The sequence below is a fragment of the Mustela putorius genome, unplaced genomic scaffold (genome assembly GCF_011764305.1).
Source record: "Mustela putorius furo isolate JIRA1106 unplaced genomic scaffold, ASM1176430v1.1 tig00000450_pilon_pilon_pilon, whole genome shotgun sequence".
Taxonomy (NCBI): domain Eukaryota; kingdom Metazoa; phylum Chordata; class Mammalia; order Carnivora; family Mustelidae; genus Mustela; species Mustela putorius.
In genome coordinates, this window is record NW_025421385.1 from 26,660,247 (window position 1) to 26,681,294 (window position 21,048).

General features: G+C 34.7%; 1 protein-coding gene and 1 pseudogene across 6 annotated transcripts in view; both read left to right on the forward strand.

Moving 5' to 3' along the window:
- Positions 1 to 15,133, forward strand: part of HACE1 (HECT domain and ankyrin repeat containing E3 ubiquitin protein ligase 1) — a 117,231-nt gene extending 102,098 nt beyond the window's left edge. For 5 of the 6 annotated variants that reach the window (XM_045080268.1, XM_045080267.1, XM_045080265.1 and 2 more), the window contains 4 exons: positions 4,851 to 4,949; positions 5,228 to 5,298; positions 13,483 to 13,596; positions 14,151 to 15,133. In XM_045080268.1, coding sequence (XP_044936203.1) covers positions 4,851 to 4,949; positions 5,228 to 5,298; positions 13,483 to 13,596; positions 14,151 to 14,253 — 387 coding nt within the window. In that variant the 3' untranslated portion in view covers positions 14,254 to 15,133. Of the gene's footprint in view, positions 1 to 4,850; positions 4,950 to 5,227; positions 5,299 to 6,742; positions 6,807 to 13,482; positions 13,597 to 14,150 lie in introns of those variants that run through there. The other variant, XM_045080269.1, reaches the window with a different exon arrangement.
- A 609-nt stretch (positions 15,134 to 15,742) lies between these two features.
- On the forward strand, positions 15,743 to 19,820 carry LOC101688285 (annotated as a pseudogene).
- The last annotated feature ends 1,228 nt before the right edge of the window (positions 19,821 to 21,048 follow it).

Below are 21,048 nucleotides of genomic sequence, written 5' to 3' on the forward strand. Positions count from 1 at the left end.
GTGTGTGTGTGTGTTTAGAGAGAGGTCTATGCTTCATGAACATTTGGTAGGTACTTTTCAGTTTTGGGTTATTTGAAGTAGTGCTGTTACAAACATTCTAATACATGTCTTTAGGAGGGTGTATGTGTGCATCTTAAAATGTAATTGCTGGGACATAGGGTGTACATTTATTCTATTGTAGTAGATAATTTGCAGATAGTGCAAGTGGTGTGTCAGTTTGTATTCCCACCAATAGGTATGAGAGTTCTGGGTATTCCATGTCTTCACTAGCACTTGATGTTTTCTTTTTCATTTTTACCATTTTTATGGATCACTAGTGGTGTTTCATTTACCTAATGACTTATGAGATTGAGTGTGTTTATATGTTCATTGGCCACTTACACTCTGGTGCCAGGTGGCTCAGTGGGTTAAGCATCTGCCTTCAGCTCAGGTTGTGATCTCAGGGTCCTGGGATCAAGCCCTGCATTGGGCTCCCTGCTCAGCGGGAAATCTGATTTTCCCTTTCTCTCTGTCTGCTGTTCCCCTTGCTTGTGCTTTCTCTCTCTCTCTCTGTCAAATAAATAAATAAAATCTTTAAAAAAAAATAGTGTTTACTCAAGTAATTTGTCCATTTTTCTATTGTGTTTTCTGTTTTGTTTTGTTCTGTTTTTTTGTTACTGATTTATAGGATTCTTTATAGGAGTGTTTGTTACCTATATTGTGAATATCTTCTGTTTTGGTATCTTTAAGTGAATAAAATTTAAAACAGTTCAGTTTATCCTGTTTTTCCCTTTTTTAAATAAATGGATCTCTTTTGTCTCCTTTTAAGAACCTGTTTCTTATTCCCAGGTCATGAAAGTGTTTCCCCATGTTTTCTTCTAAAAGCTTTCTTTATTCCTTTATTTTTCATATTTTGGTCTGCTGCTGTTAAATTTTCAGTTGTGGTTTGTATTAGAAGTTAGGTCAGGATTCCTCATCGGGTCTTAGACTCTAGCTTTACTATGTTGAGCTGATTGAGATGGAGGGATTATTTGGAAAGAGCAGTGTTGTCAGCATGATCCTGATATATTCAGTGATGAAAATTATTATTAAAAATGTGGTATTTTCCAGGCACTTTATATTTATTAACTTTTTTTTTTAAGATTTTATTTATTTATTTGACAGACAGAGATCCAAGTAGGCAGAGAGGCAGGCAGAGAGAGAGAGGAGGAAGCAGGCTCCCCACTGAGCAGAGAACCCGATGCGGGGCTCGATCTCAGGACCCCGAGATCATGACCTGAGCTGAAGGCAGAGGCATTAACCCACTGAGCCACCCAGCGCCCCTATATTTATTAAATTTAAAAATTTTTACAATAGACCTCCCATTTTACAGAGAAGGAAAACTAATCCAAAGAAGGTACAGAATTTCCTCCTGTTCATAAAGTATGTGTTAGAGCCAGACTGGGAACCCATGTTCTGTGCTTTAGACCTGGTCTGTCTTCATCAGTATTGCCAGACTGTCTCTCAGAGGCATAAGTTATAAATGGGACTTGGTTTTAGAATGACTTTGTCTTTCATAGGAAAAGGAGTATGCTACATTTGGATAGGAAACTTTTTTTAAAAAAAGCTTGGCAAAGAAATCTAAGCTAGATGTGCATCTGGAATTAACACATTGAACCATATGAATACTAGATAAGCTAATGGCTATGAATATTTGCATGGCTCAATTGCTGGCCATTCATATGGGATATATATGTTATACCCATTTCCAGTAGACTAAATTCATTTATTTTGTCATGTTTTTAAAAAACAATAAATTACTGATTGGGACTTGAAATCTTCCTGCTATATATTCTTTTTATTGTGGAATTCCCATTTCATCTACTTGTTTTTACTCAGTGTAATTTTTTTTTTTTTTTTGCCTAGGTGTTACATGGGATAATAAAGATCTTCCTCTTCACAAAAGCTGTAATAATATATTCATGAAATGCTTTAAATTTCTTGAGAGAATATAGTCTCAATAATTTTTACTTATAATTATTAATAATGGAAGCATACTTAATATTATTAAAAGCTTATCTTTAGAAGGGAAGAGGATTAAACTCTCATGGCTTGTAAGAAATATATAAAATTCGTCCCTACTCACTTTTGGCAGATCTGTATCAGTGTCTTGCCAATTTCCCCAGATGGCTCAGATGGAAACTTTAACGAAGGAGCTATTACAGAGGTGTGGCAGTGGTAAGAATAACAAAAAACGATATCTTGCCATTTGCAAGGAGGTGGATGGACCTAGAGGGTATTATGCTCGGTGAAATAAGTCAATCAGAGAAAGACAATTATCATATGATCTCACTGACATGAGCAATTTGAAAAGACAGGATCATAGGGGAAGGGAGGGAAAAATGAAATGAGGGAGACAAACCATAAGAGACTCTTAATCTCAGGAAATAAACAGGGTTGCTGGAGGGGGAGGGTAGGTGGAGGGATGGGGTGGCTGGGTGATGGACATTGGGGAGGGGATGTACTATGGTGAGTGCTGGGAATCATGTAAGACTGATGAATCAGACCTGTAACCCCTGAAACAAATAATACATTATATGTTTAAAAAAAAAAAAAAAAAGGAATAACAAGAGTATGGTGAGGCATCCAGAAACTAGCAACAATGGAAAGCTTTATCATTTCTAGAATTGAAGAAACAGGTGGAGGAATTACAGTAGTCCCCCCTTATGAAGAGGGAATCTGTTCCAACACCCGCAGTAGATGCCTGAAACCATGGATAGTACTGAATCTTGTATATTTATGTTTTCTTTTAAATATACATACCTAGGGTAAAGTTTAATTTAAAATTTAGATACAGTAAGAGATTAACAACTACTAATAATTAATATTTATAACAATAATAATTATAACAGTATACAATAAAAGTTATATGAAGTGGTCTCTGAAAATATCTTATTGTGTGGTAATCACCCTTGTTCTTTTGATGATGTCAGATAAAATGTGATGAGATGAAGTGAGGGGAATGATGTAGGCATTGTGACTTAGCATTAGGCTGCTATTTACTTTCTGACAGTATGTCAGAAAGCAGATTATGGGCTTCTGGACCATAGTTACTGCGGTAGCTGAGACCACAGAAAGGGAGATTGTGGGTGAGAGTGGGGGGCTATTACGAGGACCCTGGGAGAGCCTGAAGTACCAGTGAGAGGCAGCCTGATAGTAGCTATAGTTGAGGAAACATGGCTCCTGCAAAGTTGTGCTGAAGCAAAGTGGGAGTAGAAAATATCCTCACCTCCAGAATCCTGCCTGTTTCCCAGTGATGGAGCTCAGCCTAAAGCTAATAGGCAAGAGAGCCAGTCTGCATGAATTGGTCTGATGGGGCTCAGAAGAGTGCAAAGAACGGTGGGGAATATATCTGGATTGTTAAAATGGAGACTAATCAGAATATCCATCTAGTAAAAGTATTTTATAATACTGTGGAAAGGAAGACTAAAATATACCCTAGACCAACAGTTCTCAAAGTTTTTGGTTTTAGGACACCCTTACAACAAAAGTTTTTGTTTATGTGGGTTTTATTAATTGATGTTTACTGTATTTGAAATTAAAAGATATAAAATATTTTCTTAATGTAGAAATAACAATCCATTACATATTAATATAAATAACATTTAAAAATTGAAAATCGCATTTTTTAGAATTAAGCTAAAAATAGCTTAAAGTGAGAAGAGTGGCATGTTTTACATTTTTGTAGGTTTTTTAAATATCTAGCTAATAGAAGACAATTAGGTTCTTATATCTGCATCTGCATATAATCAGTTGTAATACATTGTTTGCTTGAACTAGATGAAGAAAATCCAGCCTCAGATAGGTTGGAAAGGGGAGAAACTTTTAGACTCTGAGTAGATCTTAGAAGCCCCAAGAGTTGTCAGATCCCACCTCTTATTAGTCTTCATTAATTTTCTTCTGAGCACACTTCGGTACTAGTCAGGTATTGTATGGGTAGTTGTTATAGGAGACATGATTTTGAACCACACTGTATCTATGTCTGTGACAACAAACTGCTGATCTGGCTTGTCAGTATTTGGTTAAGTATAGTATAGTCATTGCCTTATCTGACTGTATAAACACATCCAGTTGTGACATATGGGCTCATTGAGCCATCTGGACAAGCTCTTTCCATGTTCAGTTTTCTCTTGGAAGACATAATGGTATTTTTTACATTCTTAATTTCACATTTGATTACTATTTTGTTTGATGATCTTCACATAAAAAAGGTGACTACCAAAAATCATTAGGAAATTGTATTTTTTTCTCATACTGGGAAATGTTGGCTTTAGAGTATCCAAAACATTCCAAAATAGAGTTCTTCCAAGGCCTGAATCTGTACTGTTTTTTAAAAAATAATGACTATTTTTATTATATTACCTTTTTTTATTATATTACTCCTTTTTCCTAGTGACTAGAGTTTCTTGATGATCTTTTCTTTTGTTTAACCCAGGACTTATTCAGGTCTTTGTTGTCACATTCATGTTGAGCATATAATTTAGAATTTAACAAGTTCATACATTAACATAAACATAAACCCCAAATAATAACATTCAAAAAAGTGTTGCAGATGTAAACTTGTTGTGTATGTGTTTATGTATTTGTCTCCTATGTTTTAATGAAGTTGTATGAATGTGGAGATATTTCCACATCTCAGCAATATTTGAGATTATCAGTATGAAGAGTTCTCTCTCATATAGTACTTGTTATTGATGACATGCAGAAACTGTCAAAAAAATAAATCAGTTTTACATGGGATTAATTTCTAATTAAGGCAAATTTACTATTTAAATGTAATAACTTTTTTTTCCCAGTGAAGATTAATGAAATACTTCTCTTCTTCCCCAAAGGAGCTACTGCTTTCTGGCATGCCAGAAATTGATGTGAGTGATTGGATAAGAAATACAGAATACACAAGTGGCTATGAAAGAGAGGATCCAGTTATTCAGGTAAAATCTCTCTAGAGCTCAGAATGAAGTTAAGTTTGCCATTTAATTTTATAAGCTTTTCAGCACTATTGGATGAAAACCTGCATTAATTAACAAAGTAAAAATTTTCCCTAAACTCTTCTCCTGGGAATATTGCATATGAAAGCTTTGTATGAAAGCATTTTTGATAAATGAGTTTTATAGAATAAAATATGCTTTATGAATATTACATATTTCTCGGGTATTAAGAAGTCTGCAATTACTCTGAAATGTGAGTTAAGTTTTTTTATTGTTGTTAGTGGTTCTGGGAAGTTGTGGAAGACATTACTCCAGAGGAGAGAGTTCTTCTCTTGCAGTTTGTTACTGGCAGGTAAGAAGTGTTTTTATGCTAATGTGGAAAGATTTTTAATGTGTTGCAGTTTTGGTGGCCTAACCAACCAAAATGCATTATTCCTTTGAATTGTCAGTTTCTATTTCCCTTTCCATTTTTTTAGGTATTAAACAAAGATTTATTTAGCTGTTAAGGATAAAATATGGTAGTGCTCAGTAAATGTTTATTTAATGTATACTAGTGTATAAACTGTTCCAGTCAGGACAATCATCATATATACTGTATTTTATAATTTGGTAATCTTTTCATTCTGTCGGTAAGTCAGTGGTAGTGCCAAATTCTTAATATTTGTCTGTTGTTGGACAACATACACATACATACACATGACACACATAATATCCATCCATACTCATACAGTTTTTCTCCAGTTCTTGCCAAATTTTTTGAAGATTTTATTCCACAAGCTGGGGAGGAGCAGAGGGAGAGGAAAAGAATCCCAAGCATACTCTGTGCTGAGTGCAGAGCCTGACATGGGACTTGCTCCCACAACCCTGACTAAGATCATGACCTGAGCAGAAACAGAGTCAGAAGCTTAACAACTAAGCCACGCAAGCATCCCTCAACAGATTTTAGTCTCAAGATTCATGGCCTAAAAAATAATTTGTGATAGCACAAATATATATATATATATATTTTTTTTTTAAGATTTTATTTATTTATTTGACAGACAGAGATCACAAGCAGACAGAGAGGCAGGCAGAGAGAGGGGGGAGAAAGCAGGCTCCCCGCTGAGCAGAGAGCCTGATGCGGGACTCGATCCCAGGACCCTGAGATCATGACCTGAGCCGAAGGCAGCGGCCCAACACACTGAGCCACCCAGGCGCCCCACACAAATATATTTGAAAAGTCTACTTTTGGACTGATTAAATATAGATACTGGAAAACTAGATGCTTTTAACCTCCTTTAAGTCACATTAATGAAAGATATTTTTAAAAAATCCAATTTTAATTCTTGGCATCTTAGAATTTTATTTGTGCCCTCCACTTTATGGAAATATAGTTCATTTGTTCCATCATAAATGTACATGGAAAGTTGGAGCACACATAAAATTAGAACAAATAATGAACACCATTCTCTGCCAGCAATAACTATTGTAAATAATTTGGTGTATTTACTTCTCTATTTTTTCTGTCTATCTTAAAAACGTAATTATGGGTGTATATCTCTCTAAAATATATATGTTATTTGAAATCTAGTATTTCCTTATTTCTTGTAATCTATAACCATTATAGTGGCACCTGGGTGGCTCAGTGGGTTAAAGCCTCTGCCTTGAGCTCAGGTCATGATCCCAGTGTCCTGGGATTGAGCCCCGCATCGGTCTCTCTGTTCAGCAGGGAGCCTGCTTCCTCCTCGCTCTCTGCCTGCTTCTCTACCTACTTGTGATCTCTGTCTGTCAAATAAATAAATAAAATCTTTTTTTAGATTTTTAGAAAAAGAAAATTTGGAAAATGAAGAATATAGATAGAAGACAATGAAAATCCATTAGGTAATTCCACTATGCAGAGATAATACTTTAATATTTTGCTTTATTTTCGAAGTCCTTTAGAAAAATAGTTGGGGGTTTACACTGTAATCTAATTTTAAACAATAAATAAAACAGAAATATTCATTCAGGGTCCCTGACTAGCTCAGTTGGGAAAGCATGAGACTCTTGATCTTAGGGTTTTAAGTTTGAGCCCCATGTTGGGTATAGAGATTACTTAAAAATAAAATCTTAAAAAAAAAAGAACATGAATATTCACAGATTATAGACTAAAGATATGAAAGAAAACCTTGTTTTAGTGTTCTGTTGTAGTTTTTTGGCTTCTTAATGCCAAGAAGTACCCAGAGATTTGAGTAATTTAATGAAAAGAATTAAAAATTATATATTCTAGGTGGGAGGATTAGACAGTTTCAATAAAAAGAATTACTTCTAATCTTAGTGTCTGAGATTTCAGAAATTTTCCCACATACATAAAGTTTTACTTTTCTTTTTTTTGTTAAGTTTTATTTAAGTAATCTCTACAACCAACCTGGGGATCAAACTTACAACCCCAATAAGAGTCTCTTGCTTCTCCCAACTAAGCCAGCCAGATGTCCCATAAATTTTTACTTTTTAAAAACATCGTTCCTCTTTTATAACTTCTGAATTTAGCAATATATTATTAAAATTTTTTCCATTTATAGATCTAATTTGTTCATGGCTACCTATTCTTCAGTTTATGGACCTTAATTGGTATTGTCCTTCATTGCTAAATTTTCCTGTTTATAGTAATGCTGAACAAATAAGGAATTCTTACATTTATACACTTTTGGGCCAGTTTGATTATTTATATAGAAAAGATTCTTAGAAGTTTTTGTACATGAAAGTATATAAATTTTTATAACCTGATACGTATGTATCAGGTTTTTTTACCCTTCAGAAAATTACCAGTATTCATATCAACAGGGAATGAGAGGACCTATTCCTTTTGTTCTATCAGTACAGAATGTAATTTTTTTTTTTAAGGTCTTATTTATTTGAGAGAGCATGAGAAAGAATGAGACCATGAGTAGGGGGGAGGGGCAGAGGGAGACGCAGACTCCCTGCTCAGCAGGGAGCCGGATGTAGACTCAGTCCCAGGACCCTAGGATCATGAGCTGAGCCAAAGGCAGATGCTAAACCGACTGAGCCACCCAGGCATCCTCATTTCTATTTTTATATAATTTTTTATTTATATAATTCTTATGTGAATTGACTGTCTTAATTATTACACATTCTATTATCATTTATTTTTTTATTTTTAAAGATTTATTTATTTGAGAGAAAGAGAGCTTATTGGGGGGTGGAGAGGGAAAGGGAGAAGGAGAGAATCCCAAGCCGACTCCCCGCTGAGCACAGAGCCAAACACAGGGTTTGATCTCATCACTTTGAGATCATGACCTGAGCTGAAATCAAGAGTCAGATGCTTAACCGACTGAGCCACACAGTTGCCCTGTCATTTTTAAAAATTCAGTTCTAAGTGTTCTTTATGTGGGACGTTAACCTTACAAATAACTTTTCCTAGGTTATCATTAAATACAGATTCCCATGTCATTTAAATTATAAATTTACTTTACAAAATTTATAAAATAGAAGTATTAATTTTGTAAGTTGATCATTGTACTTTTCTTTGTTGTTTTTATAACTCCTTCCCCACTCCCAAGATTATATGTTTATCTGCATTTTTTTCTATAACTTTTTATAGTTCCTATTTTTACTTTCCAATTTTTAAGCCATCTGGATTTTAGTTTATGTATTGACGTAGAGCTTTTACTGTTTTCTAAATGATTTATATCTAAACACCATTTAATGGATTATTATGTCCGCACCACCATGATTTGGTTGGTACGAGTCTTTAAAGTGCAGATAACAATTACAATTACTCAAGGTCTCTAGGACTAAAAATGTCAAGTTGCTGCTCTTGTAGAATAAAAAACTCTTGTATTAATAATACAGAATGCCTCTCCCACGTCAGACGTATAGTCATGGTTAGCAGTACTGAAAAGAATTGCACTTATTATTATTTACCTTGTCATGAAGTGTAGCTTATGAATCCATTTAAACTGAGGTGAGGGATTTGAGTAAAAAATAGAAGCCAAGGAAGCTGAGGGGAACAACACAGAGCTAAGCTTCACCATCATGCTGAAGAAGTCACCTTTCAACATTTAGTCTACAGAGTCCTTGTTTTGAATTCAGACTGAGTAATTTTTCAACTTTTTTAAACCTTAACTTTTATTTAATTAGACTTAAGTGTAGGTATAGAGCATTTACCATTCTAAACTTAGCATGTTTTTTTTATTCAGTAGCACTTTCTAGAAAATTCTGATTATCTGTTTATATTAGATATTAAAGTATCTTTCTCTGTGTCCGTAGTTTAGTTTAGTGCAACCTTCCTGAAAAGTCAAATGTGTTCTAATTATTAGAACCAAGAACCAATGCAAAAATTAATTTTTGAATATTATTATGGTGTAACATTATTTTGGTGGTCTATAAGACTGTCTTAATTAAATGACTTACTCAAGAATAATGGGATTCAGACTTGATGATTTCTTTGTGTATAAAATAGAAGTGTGTCATTTTTATTGACTGTAATTTTACATTGTATGATCCAAGTGTCATAATATTCAGCCAAGACCATTTCATTTATTTTTCTCATACATGCTTAAGCTTGATGAGCCATGATCTTAGGGTAGTATTCACTGATTATTCAATTATGGGGCCCAGTCATATTTGTTTGTAGTTTAGAAGAAGAGGAATAAAATTTCAGAAATTGTGAATAGCAGTTTATAATATAATTTTAGTTTTAGATCTTTAAATTGGAAAATCTTCTGATTTTTAAGCATGTTTTTCAAAATTTAGTTATATGAAAAACATTAGATTGATCATTCTGATGTTGAAATACTGTATATTAATTTTTCAAGTCTCATTTTCTTATCTTATTCTGATAAAGTGGTGTACTTTAAAATTCTACCTCTACAGGAAATTGAGAACAGCTTGGTTTTTCACCCCTTTTCATTTTTGGTTGTCCTTTTAATAGGCGTAGACTAATGTAGAATTTTATTTCCGTTTACACACTTGTCCAGGTCTTATCTTTAGCTATTCTTTTGCTATTCTTTTAGTGTTTATTAACAAGACTTTCAATATTCATTTGGTTTTCTAAGGTAAGGTCAGACATTTCATGAGTAAAGCATTTAATAGCAACCAAACAAGTTCCCAGCTATAAAAGAAAACTGCTCTTTTTTAGAGTTTTATTTATATTGGATTGTGGGATTGGATTTTTTTTCCCCGTTGGATGTATACATACCATTTATGATTTTAAACAAAATTCTGGTGCATTTTTCCACAGTTTTTGTAGTGTATAGGCAGAAAGTACAATAACATTTAACACTTTAACCATTTTTAAGTACAGTTCTGTGACATTAAGCACATTCACATTGTTGTGCAACCATCACCACCATCCAGCTCCCGAAGTCTTTTATCTTCTGCAGCTGAAACTGTACCAGTTAAACACTAACTCTTCATACTCCCTCCCTCTAGCCCTTTGGAACTACCATTCTGTTATCTCTCTCTCTGAATTTCACTACTATGGGTACTTCATATATGTGGAACTGTGTATCATTTGTCATTTTGTGATTAGCTTATTTTACTCAGCATAGTCCTCAATGTTCATCCACATTGTAGCATATGTCAGAATTTCCTTCCTTTTTAAGGCTAAATAATTATCCACTATAGGTATATACCACCTTTTGCTTATTTCATCCATGGATGATCACTTGAGTTGCTTCTACCTTTTTTGGCTTTTATAAGTAACACTGCTATGAACATGGATGTACATATAATCTCTTTCAGTCTCTGTTTTCAATTCTTTGGGCTATATACTGTAATTCTATGTTTGTTTTTTGAGAAACAGCCATACTGTTTTCCATAGCTGATATAAATTTTACATTCCCACCAGCAATGCAGAAGTGTTCCAATTTCTGCATATCCTTTCCAATACTTATTATTTTCTTTTTTTTAAAATTTTGTGTTTTTTCTTTAAAATGGTCATCCTGGGAGTCCCTCGGTGGCTCAGTCTACTCGGTTAAGCATCCAGCTCTTGATTTGGGCTCAGGTCATGATCATAGAGTTGTGAGATTGATTCCCATGTCAGACTCCATGCTTAGCAGGGAGTCTGCTTGAGATTCTCTCTCCCTCTCCTTTTGTCTCTCCCTGCACACACACTCTCTCTAAAATAAATAAATTAATCTTTACAGAAATTAAAAAAAATAAAATAAAAAGGTCATCCAGGCCATCGTGATGTGTATGAAGTGATATCTGATTGTGGTTTTGATTTATAGTTCCCCAATACTAGTGACGTTGATTGAACATCTTTCCTTTTTTTTTTTTAAAAGATTTTATTTATTTATTTGAGAGAGAGAGCATGAGCATGTTGATGGTGTCCTGTGGCAGACAAGTTTTTAATTTCGATGAAGTTCAATTTATGTATTTTTCTTTTGTTGCCTCTACTTTTGGTGTCATATCTAAGAAATCATTGCCAAATTCAGTGTCATGAAGCTCTTCCCCTCTATTTTCTTCTAAGAATTTTGTGGTTATAGTTCATGCTTTGATCTTTGATTTATTTTGAGTTAATTTTTGTTTATGGTTTCAGGTGAGAATTCAATTCCATTTTTTGGTAGTGTGGATATCCAGCAACACAATTGTTAAAAAGATTGTCCTTTGCCCATTGAGTCTTAGGATTCTAGTTGAAAATGATTTAACCATATATGCAAGAGTTTATTTGGGATAATCTATTCTACTTCTATATGTCTGTCTTTATGCTTCATGTTATTGCTACATTTTTCTGATAACCATAGATTTGTAATTTAAGTTTTGAAATCAGAAACTGTGAAACCTCCAACTTTATTCTTCTTTTTCAAGATGGTTTTGGCTAAAGTTTAACTTTTTTTTTAAATGAACTAAATTATGCTTTGTACTAAGAATCTCATGTTAGAAAACATTTCTAATACTGGTCAGACTTCTGTGTTTGAGTATACCTTTAGTACCTATACATTAATTTTGTTTTGTTTTGTTTTGTTATCATTCTTACTTATCTAGAAGGTATAATAGAATCTCAATATAAAACAAAATGTTGGGATGCCTGGGTGGCTTATTCGGTTAAGCGGCTGTCTTCGGCTCAGGTCATGATCTCAGGGTCTTGGGATGGAGTCCCTCATTGAGCTCCTTGCTTGGCGGGGAGACTGCATCTCCCTGTGCTTACTCTGCCTGCTGCTCCCCCTGCTTGTGCTCTCTCTCTCTGACAAATAAACAAATGAAATCTTAAAAAAAAATAAAATTAAAACAAAATGTTCTACAGGATTACTTTGTTTAATCATGATACATACAAAAGCTAATTTGAAATAATGTCTTTCAAATGTGAACAATAGAATTTAGGAAGTTGTGATTGTATTCTCTGTAGCCATGTACCCAAGATTAAATTTTCTAATACTGTATGCATTTTGTTAGGGTTTTCAAATTTGAATGAGGTCTTTTTATGTTTATGTTAGGTGACATTAAAAAAGAAATACATCTGATATTGTGACTCTTTGGAACAGAAATGTAAAGAATATTCTAGTTTTCCCACAGTGAAAAACAAAACAAAAATCCTTTGACCTGTTGGGGAGGAAAGATTTTTCTTTACCTGTTAAAGTTATTCGGCTTGGTCTAAGAAGTAAATTGACATGGACAGATTAATAGGAAGAAAACAAATTTAATTCATATGTTTTAGAGCTCATAGAAATACGAATCTCAGAGAAGTGACCAAAGTAAGCAAGCAGGACTTAACACCTTTTAGACAAAGAAACAATATATTTTTGAGGGATTGAAAAGACAAAGCAGTTAGTGCTTTGAGTAGTAAATTGGTGAAGAAGTAATGAGATTTGTTTCTATAGCCTTCCCAGCCCTGAATTGCCTATCTCTGGTCATAGGATGTTTCTTTACCTTCTGGTTCAGGGAGAGTACCTCTCCTATGGGAGATGTATTTCCTGCTTTCAGCCAGACAGAGGAAGGTTTAAGTGTCCTTTTTGCACTGGTTGTTTTTAAGTAACTTTAATTTGAAATAATCAGTATGCCTAAGTGGCATATTCGGGGATGGCCTGCCCTGAACCCCATCAGATCCTAGATATTGTTCACATATAGGGAAATTGTTTGGATTACATCTAAGAGCTTCTCTGTTGCTTGAATTAATCAAGCAAACATCCATGTATTTGGCAAGTATCTAATGAATGTCTGTTAGATGCCAGTCATTTTGCTAACCCCAAAGGTATAAATACAAATGTGACACATTTAGGTCCTCAAGTTAGTCTCAGTTGAGTAGGGAGAGACACATATGAGAAAATAATTGTACATGCAGTATGCTATGTGCAATAATAGAGGTATGTGCAATGGCCAATTGAAAGCATGGTATGGCTTACAGAAATGTGGACAGAGGTTCTCCATGGAAGCTTGCTAACTGGCCACAAAGCATCTTTTAATAATGAGCTGGAGTTTTGCAGAACCAAAAAATGTTACCTTGTCAGTGACCTAGAGTTGAATATATTCTAACTCTATAACTTATAATTTGAAATGTATCTATCACAAAGATTTTTGTTTCCTGATTACAACTTACTAAGCTCTGAACTTTTAGTTCCAGGGTCCCACATGGTGGATTTGCTAATATCATGGGTGGAAGTGGATTGCAAAACTTTACAATTGCTGCTGTGCCATATACTCCAAATCTCCTACCAACTTCAAGCACATGGTATGTTAAAATGTTTATTTAAATGCATTGTGAATTGTCTTGATTAATTTTGAATAATTAAAGGTCTGACTACTGTACTGCTTCATTGAGAGGAAAACCTCAACAGTAATCTGTTTTCAGCATTTTGGAATCACTGATAAATAAGTACCAGCATAATCCCTTGCTTTTCTCTTTTTTTGGTAGGGAAAATATTTGAGGAAACTACCTACCTATAATTTAATTAAATGTAGTTCAAGTATCACTGAAGTTACACTGTCACAAGTAACACTGAATTACACCATCACTTCAAACTAAATTTCCTTATTGCTTATTTATTTTAGGCTGAACGGAACTTATTTTCTTCTACTACATTTGCATACTAAAGGAAACTGCAATGCAGCAGTTTTTGTTTTTGTTTTTTTTCTTTTTAAATACTACTTCAGGGTTTTCCAATTTGAATGTAAATTTGAGAGGGTGATTTTATGTTAATTTTGAGTAGTGTTTTCACTGCTAGACAAAGCAATCAGAAATTTCATAGATTTCCTATTAAATGATGGTATATTTTTCTTTTTTAGCATCAACATGCTTAAGTTACCTGAATACCCAAGTAAAGAAATACTCAAGGACAGACTTCTTGTGGCATTACATTGTGGCAGCTATGGTTACACAATGGCGTAAAGAAGTCTGGAAAATTCATCTGATTACTGATGCGCAATTCAGAGTGGCAGAAATAATTTAGGAAACTGTCAACAGAAAAGGAGCCTAAATACAGCCCACAGGCAGGGCTGATGTTTAAAATTCATAAAGGATCACGCTTTCTACCCTCCCTTCCCGCTTCCCTTTTATGTTTGCTGTTTGTGATACGATTAGAAAATATAAAATCACAGTAGTCTTCAACTTAAAAAATGCTAATTGAAAGTAGTAGAAATTATCCTTTTTCATATTTCCTTACTCTAATTGAAGATTGTGTTAAGGCGAAACCTTATTCTACATTCCACCTCTACCATTTAACTGTCTTGTTGAAAGGGTGTTTTCTCTTTATTTTCCTATAAAATTGTATTGGGACACCCAACCTGGTATGTTCTGTTGCATGTAAAGTGCTGTTTATATTTTGGAAAACTGTTGTATAGAGTGAATTAATTTAGGTTGTGTATAAAGCCACAAATATGTATTTTCCCATATTGAATCTATATTGCAATGATGTTTTTTAGCTTTTTAATATTTTAATATATAGTGTAAAATTTAGAGTGATGTGACTAACAGCTGATGAAATGACATTTAATTTATATATTAAAGCTTATATTGTATGAATTATTTGAATCTTTCATTGGTCAGTTTCCCATATATATATATTGTGGTCTCAAAGTCTTATGTCCTATTTTAATTTATATTTTAGGTAAAATTAAATATAATATTTTAACACATTCTTTTTATTGCTTTTGTTTTATCTGTGAGTTCTGATAACATATTTGAAGAAGTAGTTCAATGTGCACAGTACAATTTAAATATGTAAGTTTTTATTCTTGTTTATTTTTCATGATTAAAATGATGAGATAAATGACATGCCTAACACAGAGCTTTGGCTTTTTAAATTTTAGAGTGATCTAATCTAGTTTTCTTTTGAAAGGATCCACCTCAGTTGTTACAGCATACCTTTTAAGGGGAAGTAGGAACACTCACATATTTTTTTTTTTTTTTTTAAAGATTTTATTTATTTGACAGACAGAGATCACAAGTAGGCAGAGAGGCAGGCAGAGAGAGAGAGGAGGAAGCAAGCTCGCCACTGAGCAGAGAGCTTGACACGGGGCTCGATCCCAGGACCCTGGGATCATGACCTGAGCCGAAGGCAGAGGCTTTAACCCAGTGAGCTACCCAGATGCCCCGGAACACTCACATAGTTAGACGTGCTAGCAGAGGAAACTAAAAGTATACTACCCAGTGGCATCAATGATTCATAATCATAAAATGATTCATGCAGATTTTTTTCCTATGAGTAGATGGTCATATTTTCAATATATATTAAAAACTTTATTACATTCTAAAGCTTCTTTAATATATGTCTTTTGATCTTCTTTTGTTTTTGCAGGTATATATATATATTTTTATATATTATATATTTACATATATAGAATATGTATATTTATTATTTATATTATATATTACATATAAAAAGAATTTCTGAGCAAATTAATATTAAAACTAGGAATTCTTTAAAAAGACAGCTTTAAAATTAAGACTAAATGCATATTTACAATAAATGAAGCTAAAAATTTTTAAAATTTGATTTTCAAAATTCATTTGTATAAGAGGTTGTTGCCTTCTGAGTTTTCAAAAAGGCAACTGACTTCTTTAATATTACATTGCTTATGATTTTAATGTTTAACAAACATTTGTTTCTTTATATAATCATTCAGTGCATTGGGCTTTGTCAGATTAGTCCTTTTGCAAGTATTTATGTAGGAGATAATAAAATATTTAAAATTTCATGGTATTTTACCCCTGAATTTGAGTATTTTTTGTACAGACTTAACAACTTCAGGGTTTTGTTTTTTTTATGTTGTCTTTATCTCTTAACCTTAAGAATGTAGTTAATATAAAGTATTTTATATGGATTAAAAATACTATTTAAGTGAGAGGCAGCAAGTCTTTTTAACATACCTTATTCCCACAGTTTCTTCCGTAAGTACATGCATATGTGGAATGCAAAGTAGCATAGAAAAATGACTAGAGATTTTTATCCCCTTTGGGTAAAAGATTACTCTCATAGGAAAATGACTCTGACCTTAAAGCATGTAGTGATTCCATGTAATGGAGAAAACAGAGGAACCAGCACTCTAAAGGAATAAAGGACCATAGTATAGGAAACGGATTAATAAAAGCATTTCAGCAAGAGTAGATTAAATTGTTCACATAGTTTGAGGGAATAGTTATGACATAGTTCATAAAATCTTCTAGTCTGTCCAGAAATTAAATGTAAGGAAATCTCAGCTTTAAAACAGTATGCTAAGTGCCGCCTGGAGGTATGACAGTCTTTGTGGGTTGGATATGGGGCCAGATATGAAAGCTTTAAAAGTGAAGGTCACAATTTGGAGGCCCAGTAGATGATTTCTACTCACAGTTTGTTTGTCATGCCAATTCTAAAATTCAAAATGAGTTGTCAACATTTAAAAAATCTGAAGGTTTCATGCAGAAGTCTAGATTTTAGGCTTTTGAGAGTGCAGGACACTAACAATATTGGGCATTGATTCCTCGAAGGCATAGTTGGCCACAATTAAGGAGAACCCACTTCTTCCATTGACTGAATATTCACACTCTTCAGTCTACCATCTTTTTACCCCATCCTGCCTCACTCATTTGTGTAACCTTCTTGGCCATTGACAGCATTGGAATTTGCTTTGATCAGAAATGTTCCCCTGGAGTATAAATTGGTACAAATTCTTTGGAAGGCAATTTGGCAATGTCAGATTTTTTTTTAAATGTACACATACTCCTTGACTCAACAATTCAAAGAATTTATCTCATGGATAATCTTGTTCATGTCATAAAGATATTTGTACAAGAATGTTACCTGAAGCCTCGTTATAGAGAGAAACAATTTAAATGCCTATCAGTAAGGGGTTACTAATAAATTAAAGCCATCAGTAGAATATTAAATAGTATTTGCAAAGAATAAAATGGATTTATACATATTGATACGTAAATGTCTCTAAAGTATGTTAAGTGAAATAAGGTATATGGAAGAGTGATTAGTGTATAAAGAAATAACATATGTGGGGCAGTTTCACACAAGAATGATTTCTGGGCCATGGATTACTGCTATATGTGGGAAAGCATTGTAAGATGCGATTAAAACTTTCTCATTAAAATAACCTTTTTTTCCTAGTTGTCTAAAGCACAAGCCTGAGTTATTTTCTATGTGATATTTGTAAAAAGAAACACTGGTCTCTTTACTTCCTTTGAGACCAGAAACACTGGTCTCAAGGGAAGTAAGCATTAATAATGGTTTTTATTTGATCTATAAAAATGCCATAACAGTAGCAATAAGCAATATCTTCATAACTACAAAACTTACTCTTTATAATGTGGTTAACTTAAAGTAAGTCTCTTTGAGTCGGATCCCAGCAGCAGCGGCAGTGGCCATCCTCTCTCCTGACTCTCCTTGTTATCTCCCTTTTGCTTACGGAAAATGGCCTCTGATACGACAGTCTCTGATGGCATCATCGAGGTGTTCAGTGACTTGAGGGTATGTGCATTAATCCTCAACACCAGAGGAGGTGAGAAGTGCAAGAAGGTATTCCTCTGCATAAGCCAGGGCAAGAACATCTTCATACCTGGAGGAGGGCAAGGAGATCTTGGTAGGGCATGTGGGCCAGACTATAGACCACCCCTCTGCCACCTTTGTCAGGATGCTACCAGACAAGGACTGCTGGTATGCCTCTGTGACACAACCTGTGAGAACAAAGAGAGCAAGAAGGAGGACCTAATGTTTATTTTCTGGGCACCTAAGTCTGTACCCCTAAGAGCAAAATGATCTATGCCAGCTCGATGGACGCCATCATGAAGAAGCTGATGGAGACCAAGCATGAATTATAAGCAAACTGCTGTGAGGATGTCATGGACTGATGTACCTTGGCTGAGAAGTTGGGGGGCAATGCCATTATTTCCCTGGAAGGCAAGCCTTTGTGAACCCCATTCAGCCCCCTGCCTGGAGCATCTGGCAGCCTGGGACCTGCCCATGAGGGTTGCAGGCTAACCTCTTCCTGCCAAACCCGAAGGGCTGGAGGGATACCAGCAAGGGGAGGGCAGTCCCTTCACCCTAGTTGCCAAACAGCCTCCGTGCCCCCTGGACCTTCCTCCTTCATCCATCCCTGACGGTTCTAGCCTTCCCAAGCCACTTTTGATCTGATTCCTCTTGGGTTGAAGCAGACCAAGTACTCCTATCCAGGCACCCCAGTTTGGTGGGTGGTACTATATTCTTTATGACACCCCAATTCCCTACCTGTTCTTTTTCCCATGCTGGTAACTTCTAACCTCCATAATGACTCTGTGCTTGTCTGTTTAGTTCTGTGTATAAATGGAATGTTGTGGAGATAACCCCTTCCTGCCCACTTGGTTCCCCTTCCCTTTATCTGGGTGCAGCCACTCATGGAAGCAGGACCAATAAGGACCTTCAATTTAAAAAAAATCACACACACACACATACACACACACACATACACTAAGTCTAATTAAAGTCTTTTGCGAACATAATTAAACGCACTTTTTTTCCCCACGAAGCTCTATTTCCACATTGCCTGATAATTAGCACTATTTATAGCTCTTTAAAATTCTACCTGTTATATATTTATTTGAATTTACACTTTTTTCTCTGATTTTCCTTTTAAAAAAATTTTTTTTAAAGATTGTGTTTATTTGAGAACATGAGAGAAAGAGGGGGGGGTGAAAGGCGAAGGGAGAAGGATACTCCCTGCTGAGCAAGGAGCCTGACGGACTCATGACCTGAGCCGGAGGCAGACGCGTAACCAACTGAGACATCCTTGTGTCTTTTTTTTTTTTTTTTAAATAAGCGCTTATTTGATACGGGAAAATCTGGAAAGCATGGATACATGTGTTAACTGGAAAAAAGCCATAAATTACAAGTCTACGACCCAAAAGTTCTGGTATTATTATTAGCTTCTGGTCTTAATGCATGTTTTCCATAATTGAGTTCATAAAGAACATAGCATTTAGTATCTTTTTTATTTATTCAGCATTATATTTTGTTTATTTCCCATGTCATTACAACTAACTTTTAAACATTTTTTTAAACTTTGGCATAATATTCTTTTGTATGAATGTATCAATCTATTTGACACTGTCTCTAAAGTTTTTAACATAGATTTCTAATATTTCTGCTTTTATAAATACCAGATGGTCTCTTTCAACACTAGTTACAGTTTAAAGGTGGTAACATTTTCCGGGTTATTTGTTGAAATGTCCATCAATTGCTTCACAGTTGTGGAATTACTATTTGAAGGTTCAAGGAAGGGCTGTTGAAATTTATGGTAGGTAGGACTAGATAGCATTTTTCCAGCAGCACAATTAGAGCTGTGTGACCTATCTGAGCATAAAAAAGATTAGAAAGAGACAGAAGGGTGTGACAAAGGTAAATCAATTTTAATCATTCTTTACTTGGGGACACCTGGGTGGCTCAGTGGGTTAAAGTCTCTGCCTTCAGTTCTGGTCATGATCCCAGGATCCTGGGATTGAGCCCCACATTGGGCTCTCTGCTTAGCAGGGAGCCTGCTTCCTCCTCTCTCTCTCTGCCTGCCTCTCTGCCTACTTATGATCTCTGTCTGTCAAATAAATAAATAATCTTTTAAAAAATAATTGTTTACTTGAGTCTTCTTTCTAAGAGCAGGGGAGGAAACTCACCTGCATGACACAAGCCCCCATTCTCAGGACCCAGAACTTGAGAATGTAATATTATGTTATATAGTACAGCCATGTCAACATTTATACTCCCATGGGTTAAACTACAAACCTAGCTTCCATTTACAAAGTTTTCAAAAAATGGACTTAGAAGCTTTTGGAATGCAATCCTTTCTTCAGTTGCAAAATGTATGTATAACAGCTGCCTCTATGAGTGGGCTTTTAACTAAAAGTAAAATTTTGGCTATTTTCAGCACAATTCAGGTCTATTAACATGTATCAGTGGTCACTATTTTTCTAATATGAAACATGCTCCTCTGTTCCTGTGCACATCCATAGTGGTTAGTTAACAAAATTTACATTCCAAGTTAACTAGTGACAAATCTCAACTTTACACTTCAGCTTAAGCTATTTTAATGTAGAAAGATTTCTGTTAGAATGTCCTTTGTGAAATTCTTTGGTCCTAGGTTATGGTTACCTGCCTACTGATCTGGTATAAATGGCACAAATGCATTTATTTAATATATAATAAGTCCTCTCATTTTACAGATGAGAAAATTGTGGCAATCAGAGAGGTGGTGACTTGCTTAAGGCTTCGGGGCTGCTTTAGTACTAGAATTTAAAACCTAGGTTTTCTCATTCTTAGCCCACCAGTTTTTCCTTTACTCCATGCTGTCTCTTTATGACATAACTGCATTATAAAAAGACTCTTTTAGAAAAACACCTGCAGCCTATTAACAGTCATGTAAGACAAGCCTGTTGGGAAACTATAACTTAATAAGCTGATAGTTAAGAGTGATTAATAGGACTATATTTCTTCTCTCCCACTGTGCCACAATAAGCTAGGGTGGATATTTTACCATTTGAAGATGAAAAAGAACAGATGTATCGTCAGATCATAGATCATGGGTAGTCATTAAGTTTTATTATCTTTAAAAAAATGTTCCATTTCAAGCATACTTGGTGTTTGGAAATATGTTGTGAATCTAATGTTGCAATACCATTAAAACCATAAACTGAGAATATGATGACTATTACTGTATACTTGTGCGACTGAATTGA